This window comes from Salmo salar, chromosome ssa19 (genome assembly GCF_905237065.1).
Source record: "Salmo salar chromosome ssa19, Ssal_v3.1, whole genome shotgun sequence".
Classification (NCBI taxonomy): domain Eukaryota; kingdom Metazoa; phylum Chordata; class Actinopteri; order Salmoniformes; family Salmonidae; genus Salmo; species Salmo salar.
The window spans coordinates 36,257,675-36,269,903 of record NC_059460.1 but is presented as its reverse complement, the minus strand read 5'-3'; the positions used below and the strand labels follow the sequence as shown (position 1 = coordinate 36,269,903).

Here is a 12,229-nt window from a genome sequence, read left to right as displayed (position 1 = left end):
TTAGACCGAGATGCAGTGCCTTAGACTGCTGTGCCACTCGGGAGCCCAATAGAGCTAAATCCTAGAGGGAAAACCTGGTTCAGTCTGCTTTCCAACAGACACTGGGAGATTAGTTCACCTTTCAGCAGGACAATAACCAAAACACAAGGTAAAATATACACTGGAGTTGCTTACCAAGACAACATTGAATGTTCCTGAGTGGCCTAGTTACGGTTTTGACTTAAATCGGCTTGAAAATATATGGCAAGACTTGAAAATGGCTGTCTAGCAATGATCATCAACCAAGTTCACAGAGCATGAAGAATTTTTTTTAAAGAATAATGGGCAAATATTGTACAATCCGGGTGTGGAAAGCTCTTAGAGACTTACCCAGAAAGACTCACAGCTGTAATCACTGCTAAAGGTGATTCTAACATGTATTCACTCAGGGGTTGAATACTTATCTAATCAAGATATACTAGTGTTTTATTTTCCATTCATAAAAAAAACTATTTTTGAATTCTTCCTATTTGACATTACAAAGTATTTTGTTTAGATCGTTAACAACAAAAAATGATGATTAAATCCATTTTAATCCCACTTTGTAACGCAACAAAACATGGAAAAAGTCAAAGGGTGTGAATACTTTCTGAAGGCACTGTATGTCAATGACTTTGATGTAGTAATACTCCTGAACTGTAATGGGCTGTAGGCCTGCAACCAGAATGCACCATATCATCACTGTGTGTATTTCTTGTTTAGGTCTGGAATGATGTCAGAAGCCAGAGGTTTCCTCAACAGTTCAACTCACAGTTCACCTTAGAGGTACACATACATGTATTTGGTTGAAAACACATTTTACAACTTGTCAAAAAAGTGTGGATGCTCTGTGTGTGGTTGTGTTACAGAACAAGGTGATAGAGTGGATGCTGTGTGTGGTTGTGTTACAGAACAAGGTGATAGAGTGGATGCTGTGTGTGGTTGTGTTACAGAACAAGGTGATAGAGTGAATGCTGTGTGTGGTTGTGTTACAGAACAGGGTGATAGAGTGGATACTGTGTGTGGTTGTGTTACAGAACAAGGTGATAGAGTGGATGCAGTTGTCACGCCCTGACCTGAGAGAGAGGGTTTGTTTCTCTATGTGGTTAGGTCAGGGTGTGGGGTGGGCATTCTATGTGTTGTATTTCTTTGTGTTGGGCCGAGTATGGTTCCTAATCAGAGGCAGCTGTCTATCGTTGTCTCTGATTAGGAATCATACTTAGGTAGCCTTTTCCCCACCTGTGTTTGTGGGTTATTATTATTTTCTGTGTGTGTACGCCACAGTTGCGTTACGTTTCTTGCTGTTTACCTGTTTATTGTTTTGGTTCGGTTTTCTTCAAATAAAGATGTGGGATTACCAGCACGCTGCGCCTTGGCTCATATATGACAGGGAATTTGAAGACAGAGAACGTGACAGAATAACCCACCACAAGAAGGCCAAGCAGCGTGCGCTGACTGGGAAGACGAGCTGGACCGGGGAGAATCAACAACAGAAGCCCGAGAGGCAGCGGCAAAACATTTTTTGGGGGGGGCACACGGGGAGATTGGCGAAGTCGGGGTTGAGACCTGAGCCAACTCCCCGTGCTTACCGTGGGGAGCGAGTGACCGAGCAAGCACCGTATTATGCTGTGATGCGCACTGTGTCGCCAGTGCGCACTCACAGCCCGGTGCGCTCGGTGCAAGCTCCTCACAGTTGCCGTGCTAGAGTTGGCCGTGAGCGAGGAAGAAGTGTGCCTGCTCAGCGTTCCTGGTCTCCAGTGCGTCTCTTCGGCCCAGGTTATCCTGCGCCAGCTCTACGCACGGTACCCCCAATTCATCAGCACAAACCTGTTCGTCCTGTGCCGGCGCTCCGCCCTTGCTGGGCAAAAGTCAACATCGAGCCAGGACGGGTTGTGCCAGCCCTAAGTGCCAGACCTCCAGTGCGCCTCCAAGGCCCAGTGTACCCTGTGCCTGCTCCACGCACTCTTCCTCCAGTGCGCCACCATAGCCCAGTACGTCCTGTGCATGCTCCGCACACTCTCCCTCCAGTGCGCCACCATAGCCCAGTACGTCCTGTGCCTGTTCCTCGCACTCTTCCTCCAGTAAGTCTCCATAGCCCAGTACGGCCGGTGCCTGCTTTGAGCACGCGGTCCTCAGTGTGTCTCCCCAGTCTGGTGAGACTGGTTCCAGCTCCCCGTAGGAAGCCTCCAGTGATGATCCATGGCCCGGAGCCTGTAGGGATGATCCATGGCACGAAGCCTCCAGTGATAATCCATGGCCCGGAGCCTCCAGTGATGATCCATGGCACAAAGCCTCCAGTGATGATCCATGGCGCGGAACCAGTAGTGATGATCCATGGCACGGAGCCTGCAGCGAAGGTCTCCAGCGACGCTCCTCAGCCCGGAGCCTCCAGCGACGCTCCTCAGCCCGGAGCCAGTAGTGATGATCCATGGCACGGAGCCTGCAGCGAAGGTCTCCAGCGACGCTCCTCAGCCCGGATCCTCCAGCGGCGCTCCGCAGCCCGGAGCCTCGAGCGGCGCTCCGCAGCCCGGAGCCTCCAGCGGCGCTCCGCAGCCCGGAGCCTCCAGCGGCGCTCCGCAGCCCGGAGCCTCCAGCGACGCTCCTCAGCCCGGAGCCTCCAGCGACGCTCCTCAGCCCGGAGCCTCCAGCGGCGCTCCTCAGCCCGGAGCCTCCAGCGGCGCTCCGCAGCCCGGAGCCTCCAGCGGCGCTCCGCAGCCCGGAGCCTCCAGCGGCGCTCCGCAGCCCGGAGTCGTCAGCGGCGCTCCGCAGCCCGGAGTCGTCAGCGGCACTCCGCAGCCCGGAGTCGTCAGCGGCGGCCTGCAGCCCGGAGTCGTCAGCGGCGGTCGGCAGTTCAGAGCCTCTGGCGCTGATCCACGGTCTGGTTCCTCCAGCGACACAGAAGTGGGGGGTTCAGCGGGCGGTGTGGGGGCTACGCCCCGAACCAGAGCCGCCGCCAAGTATAGATGCCCACCTGGACCCTCCCCTATAGGTTCAGGTTTGCGGCCGGGAGTCCGCACCTTTGGGGGGGGGTACTGTCACGCCCTGACCTGAGAGAGAGGGTTTGTTTCTCTATGTGGTTAGGTCAAGGTGTGGGGTGGGCATTCTATGTTTTTGTATTTCTTTGTTTTGGGCCGAGTATGGTTCCTAATCAGAGGCAGCTGTCTATCATACTTAGGTAGCCTTTTCCCCACCTGTGTTTGTGGGTTATTATTATTTTCTGTGTGTGTACGCCACAGTTGCGTTACGTTTCTTGCTGTTTACCTGTTTATTGTTTTGGTTCGGTTTTCTTCAAATAAAGATGTGGGATTACCGGCACGCTGCGCCTTGGCTCATATATGACAGGGAATTTGAAGACAGAGAACGTGACAGCTGTGTGTGGTTGTGTTACAGAACAAGGTGATAGAGTGGATGCTGTGTGTGGTTGTGTTACAGAACAAGGTGATAGAGTGGATGCTGTGTGTGGTTGTGTTACAGAACAAGGTGATAGAGTGGATGCTGTGTGTGGTTGTGTTATAGAACAAGGTGATAGAGTGGATGCTGTGTGTGGTTGTGTTATAGAACAAGGTGATAGAGTGGATACTGTGTGTGGTTGTGTTACAGAACAAGGTGATAGAGTGGGTGCTGTGTGTGGTTGTTACAGAACAAGGTGATAGAGTGGATACTGTGTGTGGTTGTGTTACAGAACAAGGTGATAGAGTCGCTGCTGTGTGCCAACCCAGAGGAGAGACCAGATGCCAGGCAGCTGAAGACAAAACTGAATGAGTGTTCTCGTGTTCTGACCAGAGTTCACAACATCCATCAAGACAACAGAACAATCTAAAGACAGTCAGTGATATTCATAAATGGTCTCAGAATAGTATTCGTTGTGATATAAAATGCACAACTGATCCTAGATCAGTTCTCTACTCCGAGAGCTATGAATGCAGGCCCTGAACATCCAACAAAACAAACTTTATTTGTCACATGCGCCGAATACAGGTGTAGACCTTACCGTGAAATGCTTACTTACACGCCCTTAACCAACAATGCAGTTCAAGCAAGTTAAGAAAATATTTCCCAGATAAACTAAAGTAAATAATAATAAAAAGTAACACAATAAAATAACAATAACGAGGCTATATACAGGGGCTACTGGTACTGAGTCAATATGCGGGGTTACAGGTTAGTCGAGGTAATTTGTACATGTAGGTAGGCGTAAAGTGACTATGCATAGATCAACAACAGAGCCATCTGAATTTCAACTGTATTACATAGACTTTTAATGTGTCATAAATCATGTGTTTTGACTGGATCTGTCTTTAAATAGTATACTGTAATGAACACTGAGTCCCAGCAGAATCCAGGATAATTTGAGTTAAAAATTGTAATTATTGCTACATTCATGACATGTCGGAACTCTGACATTTTCGACTCGGAAACTCGTATCTCGGAATACGACTTTCCCGACGTGGATCCTTTGTTCGCACCACCCAGGATGTTGGATCTAATCCCAGAGGCCGACCCAAAACAACGTCGCCGCAGAAGAGGTAGACAGAGTGGCCTCCTGGTCAGACTTCGAAGACGTGCAGATCACCCACCGCTTCCGAGTATATTACTCGCCAATGTCTAGTCTCTAGACGACAAGGTATATGAAAGGACACCTACAGCACCCGATGTCACAGGAAGGCCAAAAATATCATCAAGGACAACAACCATCCGAGCCACTGCTTGTTCACCCCGCTACCATCCAGAAGGCGAGGTCAGTACAGGTGAATCAAAGCTGGCCCCGAGAGACTGAAAAACATCAGACTGTTAAACAGCCATCACTAACACAGAGAGGCTGCTGCCTACATACAGACTCGAAATCAATTGGCCACTTTAATAAAAGGATCACTAGTCACTTTAAATAAGGACACTTTAATAATGTTTACATTTCTTACGTTACTCATCTCATACACGACCTTTCAAAATGTTTGTGGTCATTTAGAAATGTCCTTGTTTTTGAAAGAAAAGCTAATACTTTGTCGATTAAAATAACATCAAATTTATCAGAAATACAGTGTAGACATTGTTAATGTTGTAAATGACTACTGTAGCGTGAAACGGCACATTTTATATGGAATATCTACATAGGCGTACAGAGGCCCATTATCAGCAACCATCACTCCTGTGTTCCAATGGCACATTGTGTTAGCTAATCCAAGTTTATAATTTTAAAAGGCTAATTGATCATTAGAAAACCCTTTTGCAATTATGTTAGCAGAGCTGAAAACTGTTTTCCTGATTAAAGAAGCAATAAAACTGACCTTCTTATCACTATTTGAGTATCTGGAGCATCAGCATTTGTGGGTTTGATTACATGCTCAAAATGTCCAGAAACAAAGACCTTTCTTCTGAAACTCGTCAGTCTATTCTTGTTCTGAGAAATGAAGGCTATTCAATGTGAGAAATTGCCAAGATACTGAAGATCTCGTACAACGCTGTGTACTACTCCCTTCACAGAAAAGCACAAACTGGCTCTAACTAGAATAGAAAGAGGAGTGGGAGGCCCCGGTGCACAACTGAGCAAGAGTACAAGTACGTTAGAGTGTCTAGTTTGAGAAACAGATGCCTCACAAGTCCTCAACTGGCAGCTTCATTAAATAGTACCCGCAGAACACCAGTTTCAACGTCAACAGTGAAGAGGCGACTCCGGGATGCTGGCCTTCTAGGCAGAGTTGCAAAGAAAAAGCCATATCTCAGACTGGCCAATAAAAAGAAAAGATTAAGATGGGCAAAAGAACACAGACACTGGACAGAGGAACTCTGCCTAGAAGGCCAGCATCCCGGAGTAGCCTCTTCACTGTTGACGTTGAGACTGGTGTTTTGCGGGTACTATTTAATGAAGCTACCAGTTGAGGACTTGTGAGGTGTCTGTTTCTCAAACTAGACACTCTAACGTACTTGTCCTCTTGCTCAGTTGTGCACTGGGGCCTCCCACTCCTCTTTCTATTCTAGTTAGAGCCAGTTTGCGTTGTTCTGTGAAGGGAGTAGTACACAGCGTTGTACAAGATCTTCAGTTTCTTGGCAATTTCTCGCATGGAATAGCCTTAATTTCTCAGAACAAGAATAGACTGACAGGTTTCAGAAGAACGTTATTTGTTTCTGGCCATTTTGAGCCTGTAATCGAACCCACAAATGATGATGCTCCAGATACTCAACTAGTCTAAAGAAGGCCAGTTTTATTGCTTCTTTAATTAGAACAACAGTTTTCAGCTGAGCTAACATAATTGCAAAAGGGTTTTATAATGATCAATTAGCCATTTAAAATGATAAACTTGGATTAGCTAACAACGTGCCATTGGAACACAGGAGTGATGGTCGCTGATAATGGACCTCTGGTCGCCTATGTAGATATTCCATAAAAATCTGCCGTTTCCAGCTACAATAATCATTTACAACATTAACAATGTCTACACTGTATTTCTGATCAATTTGATGTTATTTTAATGGACAAAAAAAAATGCTTTTCTTTCAAAAACAAGGACATTTCTAAGTGACCCCAAACTATTGAACGGTAGTGTATTTATATACTGTATTTTATACCATCTATTGCATCTTGCCTATGTCGCTCGGTCATCGCTCATCCATATATTTATATGTACGTATTCCTATTCCATCCTTTAGATTTGTGTGTATTAGGTAGTTGTTGTGGAATTTGTTTGATTACTTGTTAGATATTAACGCACTGTCGGAACTAGAAGCACAAGCATTTCGCTACACTCGCATTAACATCTGCTAACCATGTGTATGTGACCAATAAAATTTGTATTGATGATTTGATTTGAAAGATGATACCTGAGTTTCCCACATGAAAATGATCAAAATGAACCAATTGGAAGCTCTATGTTAATAACTAACATTCGTTTGAATGTAGTTTCCCACTTGTCATGAATTCAGGATCCTGTCTATCCGTGAAGAAACAGTTGGCATACTATGAGGGTACAAGTCCCATGTTGAAACCATTGTGTTAGTTTACCAAGAGTTCCTGGTCCTTGATGTTGATGGTGATACTATACACCATGCCATGTACTGTAGGCTACGGTATGTACTGTAGGCTACGGTATGTTATGTACTGTAGGCTACGGTATGTACTGAAGGCTACGGTATGTACTGTAGGCTACGGTATGTTATGTACTGTTATGTATGTTATGTAGGCTACAGTATGTTATGTAGGCTACAGTATGTTATGTACTGTAGGTTACGGTATGTTATGTACTGTAGGCTACGGTATGTTATGTACTGTAGGCTATGGTATGTTATGTACTGTAGGATACGGTATGTTATGTACTGTAGGCTACGGTATGTACTGTAGGCTACGATATGTTATGTACTGTATGGTACGGTATGTTATGTACTGTATGGTACGGTATGTTATGTACTGTAGGCTACAGTATGTTATGTAGGCTATGATATGTTATGTACTGTAGGCTACGGTATATACTGTAGACTATGGTATGTTATGTACTGTAGGCTACGGTATGTTATGTAGGCTACGATATGTACTGTAGACTACGGTATGTTATGTACTGTAGGATACGGTATGTACTGTAGGCTACGGTATGTACTGTAGGCTACGGTATGTACTGTAGGCTACGGTATGTACTGTAGGCTATGGTATGTTATGTAGGCTACTGTATGTTATGTAGGCTACGGTATGGTATGTAGCCTAAGGTATGGTATGTAGGCTACGGTATGTTATGTAGGCACTGTATGTTATGTAGCCTAAGGTATGGTATGTAGACTACGGTATGTACTGTAGGCTACTGTATGTTATGTAGCCTACGGTATGTTATGTAGCCTACGGTATGTTATGTAGCCTACGGTATGTTATGTAGCCTGCGGTATGTTATGTAGGCTATGGTATGTTATGTAGCCTACGGTATGTTATGTAGCCTATGGTATGTTGTGTAGAAAACGGGATGTTATGTAGGATCTGGAATGAAGCATTAAGATGCTGAGCTGAATATCATTCCATGAAACCAACATGCAACATGACGTTATTAACAGCTATAGGTATAGATAGATAAAGCAGATTAACAGGAAGTAATACATGTGCTTTTCTTAAATGGACAGGAACGTTATGAATGTTTCAAACTCATACTGTTGATTAGATGGGCTTTGAGAAATACATTTCATGAACTGACAAAATATTGGTATTTTATTAGGATCCCCATTAGCTGTTGTAAAAGCAGCAGTTACTCTTCATGGGGTCCACATGAAACATGACATAATACAGACTTTTTTTTTTTTAAACCGGGTTTGCTGTTCATTTGAGCAATATGAGATGGAAGGGATTTTGACATAATAACAGCTCTATATAATACTGCATGTGTTCGTGAATCTGTTCTGGATTTGGGGATTGTGAAAAGCAGGTAGCCCTGTTTGATAACAATGCATGTGTTAGTCATGTTCTATGTGTATTTTTAGTTAAATAAAATGTCTAGGTAATAAAAGTAGAACTTTGCCTAAAATAAAACTAGAATCGTTTTCAATAACTGAGTCATCATAGCTGAGTAAGAGGTAGCCTGAACAGCCGCTAGGTGGCGCTATTTGCCTTTGTTTTTATGGTTAATAGCGACCACTAGCAGCTGTTCAGGCTAATCACAGGCTGACACTCATATCATTTTCAGTACTGTTTTCAGGCGAATCGAAAACGAAATTGTCTACAGGACACTACAGTGAGATAGTAATGGCGTCTTTTTGTAGGCACCAACTCCGTCATGGTTCTTTGGACAGATCCTATGAAGAAAATGAATGGCGTTTTTGGATAAACGACGAAAATAAGTTGGGTATGTGGCAAACACCCAGGCTATCCGGAAGGCCAAAGTTATTTACTTTAAGGAGCAGTTCTCTCTCTGTGGGTCTAACCCCCAGATGGTCTGGAAAACGATTAAAGACCTGGAGAATAAACCCTCCTCCTCACAGCTGCCCATGTCCTTTAAAGTTGATGATGTGGTTTTTACTGACAAGAAGCACATGGCTGAGCTCTTTAATCACCACTTCATTAAGTCAGGATTCCTATTTGACTCAGCCATGCCTCCTTGCCCGTCCAACATTTCCTCATCTCCCACCCCTTCTAATGCGGCTATCCCCAATGCTTCTCCCTCTTTTTCCCCTGCCCCGCTACAAAGTTTCTCCCTGCAGGCAGTTACTGAGTCCGAGGTGCTAAAGGAGCTCCTTAAACTTGACCCCCCCCAAAAACATCTGGGTCAGATGGTTTAGACCCGTTCTTCTTTAAGGTTGTTGCCCCTCAAATCACTAAGCCTGTCTCTCCTCTCTGGGGAGGTTCCCATTGCTTGGAAGGCAGCCACAGTTTGTCCTTTATGTAAAGGGGGAGATCAAGCGGTTCCTAACTGTTATAGGCCTATTTCTATTTTGCCCTGTTTATCAAAAGTGTTGGAAAAACGTGTCAGTAATCAACTGACTGGCTTTGTTGATGTCTATAGTATTCTCTCTGGTATGCAATCTGGTTTCGCTCAGGTTATGGATGTGTCACTGCAACCTTAAAGGTCCTCAATGATGTCACCATTTCCCTTGATTCTAAGCAATGTTGTGCTGGTCTTTTTATTGACTTGGCCAAAGCTTTTGATACGATAGACCATTCCATTCTTGTGGGCCGGCTAAGGAGAATTGGTTTCTCTGAGGGGTCTTTGGCCTGGTTTGCTAACTACCTCTCTCAAAGAGTGCAGTGTATAAAGTCAGAACATCTGCTGTCTCAGCCACTGCCTGTCACCAAGGGTGTTCCCCAAGGCTCGATCCTAGGCCCCACGCTCTTCTCAATGTACATCACCAACATAGCTCAGGCAGTAGGAAACTCTCTCATCCATTTATATGCAGATGATACAGTCTTTAACTCAGCTGCCTGTCACCAAGGGTGGACAAGTTCTGGCCTGGTTTAGATCTTATCTGTCGGAAAGATATCAGTTTGTCTCTGTGAATGGTTTGTCCTCTGACAAATCAATTGTAAATTTCGGTGTTCCTCAAGGTTCCGTTTTAGGACCACTATTGTTTTCACTATATATTTTACCTCTTGGGGATGTCATTCGAAAACATAATGTTAAATTTCACTGCTATGCGGACGACACACAGCTGTACATTTCAATGAAACATGGTGAAGCCCTAAAATTGCCCTCGCTAGAAGCCTGTGTTTCAGACATAAAGAAGTGGATGGCTGCAAACGTTCTACTTTTAAACTCGGACAAAACAGAGATGCTTGTTCTAGGTCCCAAGAAACAAAGAGATCTTCTGTTGAATCTGACAATTAATCTGGATGGTTGTACAGTCGTCTCAAAAAAAAACTGTGAAGGACCTCTGCGTTACTCTGGACCCTGATCTCTCTTTTGAAGAACATATCAAGACTGTTTCAAGGACAGCTTTTTTCCATCTACGTAACATTGCAAAAATCAGAAACGTTCTGTCCAAAAATGATGCAGAAAAATGTATCCATGCTTTTGTTACTTCTAGGCTGGACTACTGCAATGCTCTACTTTCCGGCTACCCGGATAAAGCACTAAACAAACTTCAGTTAGTGCTAAATACGGCTGCTAGAATCCTGACTAGAACCAAAAAATTGGATCATATTACTCCAGTGCTAGCCTCCCTACACTGGCTTCCTGTTAAGGCAAGGGCTGATTTCAAGGTTTTACTGCTAACCTACAAAGCATTACATGGGCCATTACATGGGCTTGCTCCTACCCATCTTTCCGATTTGGTCCTGCCGTACATACCTACACGTACGCTACGGTCACAAGACGCAGGCCTCCTAATTGTCCCTAGAATTTCTAAGCAAACGGCTGGAGGTAGGGCTTTCTCCTATAGAGCTCCATTTTTATGGAATGGTCTGCCTACCCATGTGAGAGACGCAGACTCAGTCTCAACCTTTAAGTCTTTACTGAAGACTTATCGCTTCAGTAGGTCCTATGATTAAGTATAGTCTGGCCCAGGAGTGTGAAGGTGAACGGAAAGGCTGGAGCAACGAACCGCCCTTGCTGTCTCTGCCTTGCCGGTTCCCCTCTCCACTGGGATTCTCTGCCTCTAACACTATTACAGGGGCTGAGTCACTGGCTTACTGGTGTTCTTCCATGCCGTCCATGGGAGGGGTGCGTCACTTGAGTGGGTTGAGTCACTGACGTGGTCTTCCTGTCTGGGTTGGCGCCCCCCCCCCCTTGGGTTGTGCCATGGCGGAGATCTTTGTGGGCTATACTCGGCCTTGTCTTAGGACGGTAAATTGGTGGTTGGAGACATCCCTCTAGTGGTGTGGGGGCTGTGCTTTGGCAAAGTGGGTGGGGTTATATCCTGCCTGTTTGGCCCTGTCCGGGGGTATCATCGGATGGGGCCACAGTGTGTTCTGATCCCTCCTGTCTCAGCCTCCAGTATTTATGCTGCAGTAGTTTGTGTCGGGGGGCTAGGGTCAGTCTGTTACATCTGGAGTATTTCTCTTGTCTTATCCGGTGTCCTGTGTGAATTTAAATATGCTCTCTCTAATTCTCTCTTTCTTTCTCTCGGAGGACCTGAGCCCTAGGACCATGCCTCAGGACTACCTGGCATGATGACTCCTTGCTGTCCCCAGTCCACCTGGCCGTGCTGCTGCTCCAGTTTCAACTGTTCTGCCTGCGGCTATGGAACCCTGACCTGTTCACCGGACGTGCTTATTGCACCCTCGACAACTACTACGATTATTATTATTTGACCATGCTGGTCATTTATGAACATTTTAACATCTTGACCATGTTCTGTTATAATATCCACCCGGCACAGCCAGAAGAGGACTGGCCACCCCTCATAGCCTGGTTCCTCTCTAGGTTTCTTCCTAGGTTTTTGGCCTTTCTAGGGAGTTTTTCCTAGGGAGTTTTTCCTAGCCACCGTGCTTCTTTCACATGCATTGCTTGCTGTTTGGGGTTTTAGGCTGGGTTTCTGTACAGCACTTTGAGATATCAGCTGATGTACGAAGGGCTATATAAATAAATTTGATTTGAGCTGGCCCCTCGCCGGATTTTGTGTTAAACTCTCTACAACAAAGCTTTCATAGTGTCCAACAAGCTTTCTTTGCCCTTACACCATGCCTAAACCGGACGCGAGCAAATTGATTTTGTCCCCCCAATCACGACACGCAGGTTGAAATAGCAAAACAAACTCTGAACCAATTATATTAATTTGAGGACAGGTCGAAAAGCATGAAGTATTTAGGGAA

General features: G+C 45.3%; 1 protein-coding gene across 4 annotated transcripts in view; it reads left to right on the top strand.

The window, feature by feature from the left end:
- The window catches only part of eif2ak2 (eukaryotic translation initiation factor 2-alpha kinase 2), a 34,131-nt gene extending 22,115 nt beyond the window's left edge, over positions 1 to 12,016 (top strand). Inside the window, exons 19-21 of one of the 4 annotated variants that reach the window (XM_014157892.2) lie at positions 742 to 804; positions 3,701 to 3,843; positions 11,547 to 12,016. In XM_014157892.2, coding sequence (XP_014013367.1) covers positions 742 to 804; positions 3,701 to 3,838 — 201 coding nt within the window. In that variant the 3' untranslated portion in view covers positions 3,839 to 3,843; positions 11,547 to 12,016. Of the gene's footprint in view, positions 1 to 741; positions 805 to 887; positions 1,584 to 3,700; positions 4,310 to 11,546 lie in introns of those variants that run through there. The other 3 variants (XM_014157890.2, XM_014157888.2, XM_045702255.1) reach the window with 3 other exon arrangements.
- Positions 12,017 to 12,229: the final 213 nt, after the last annotated feature.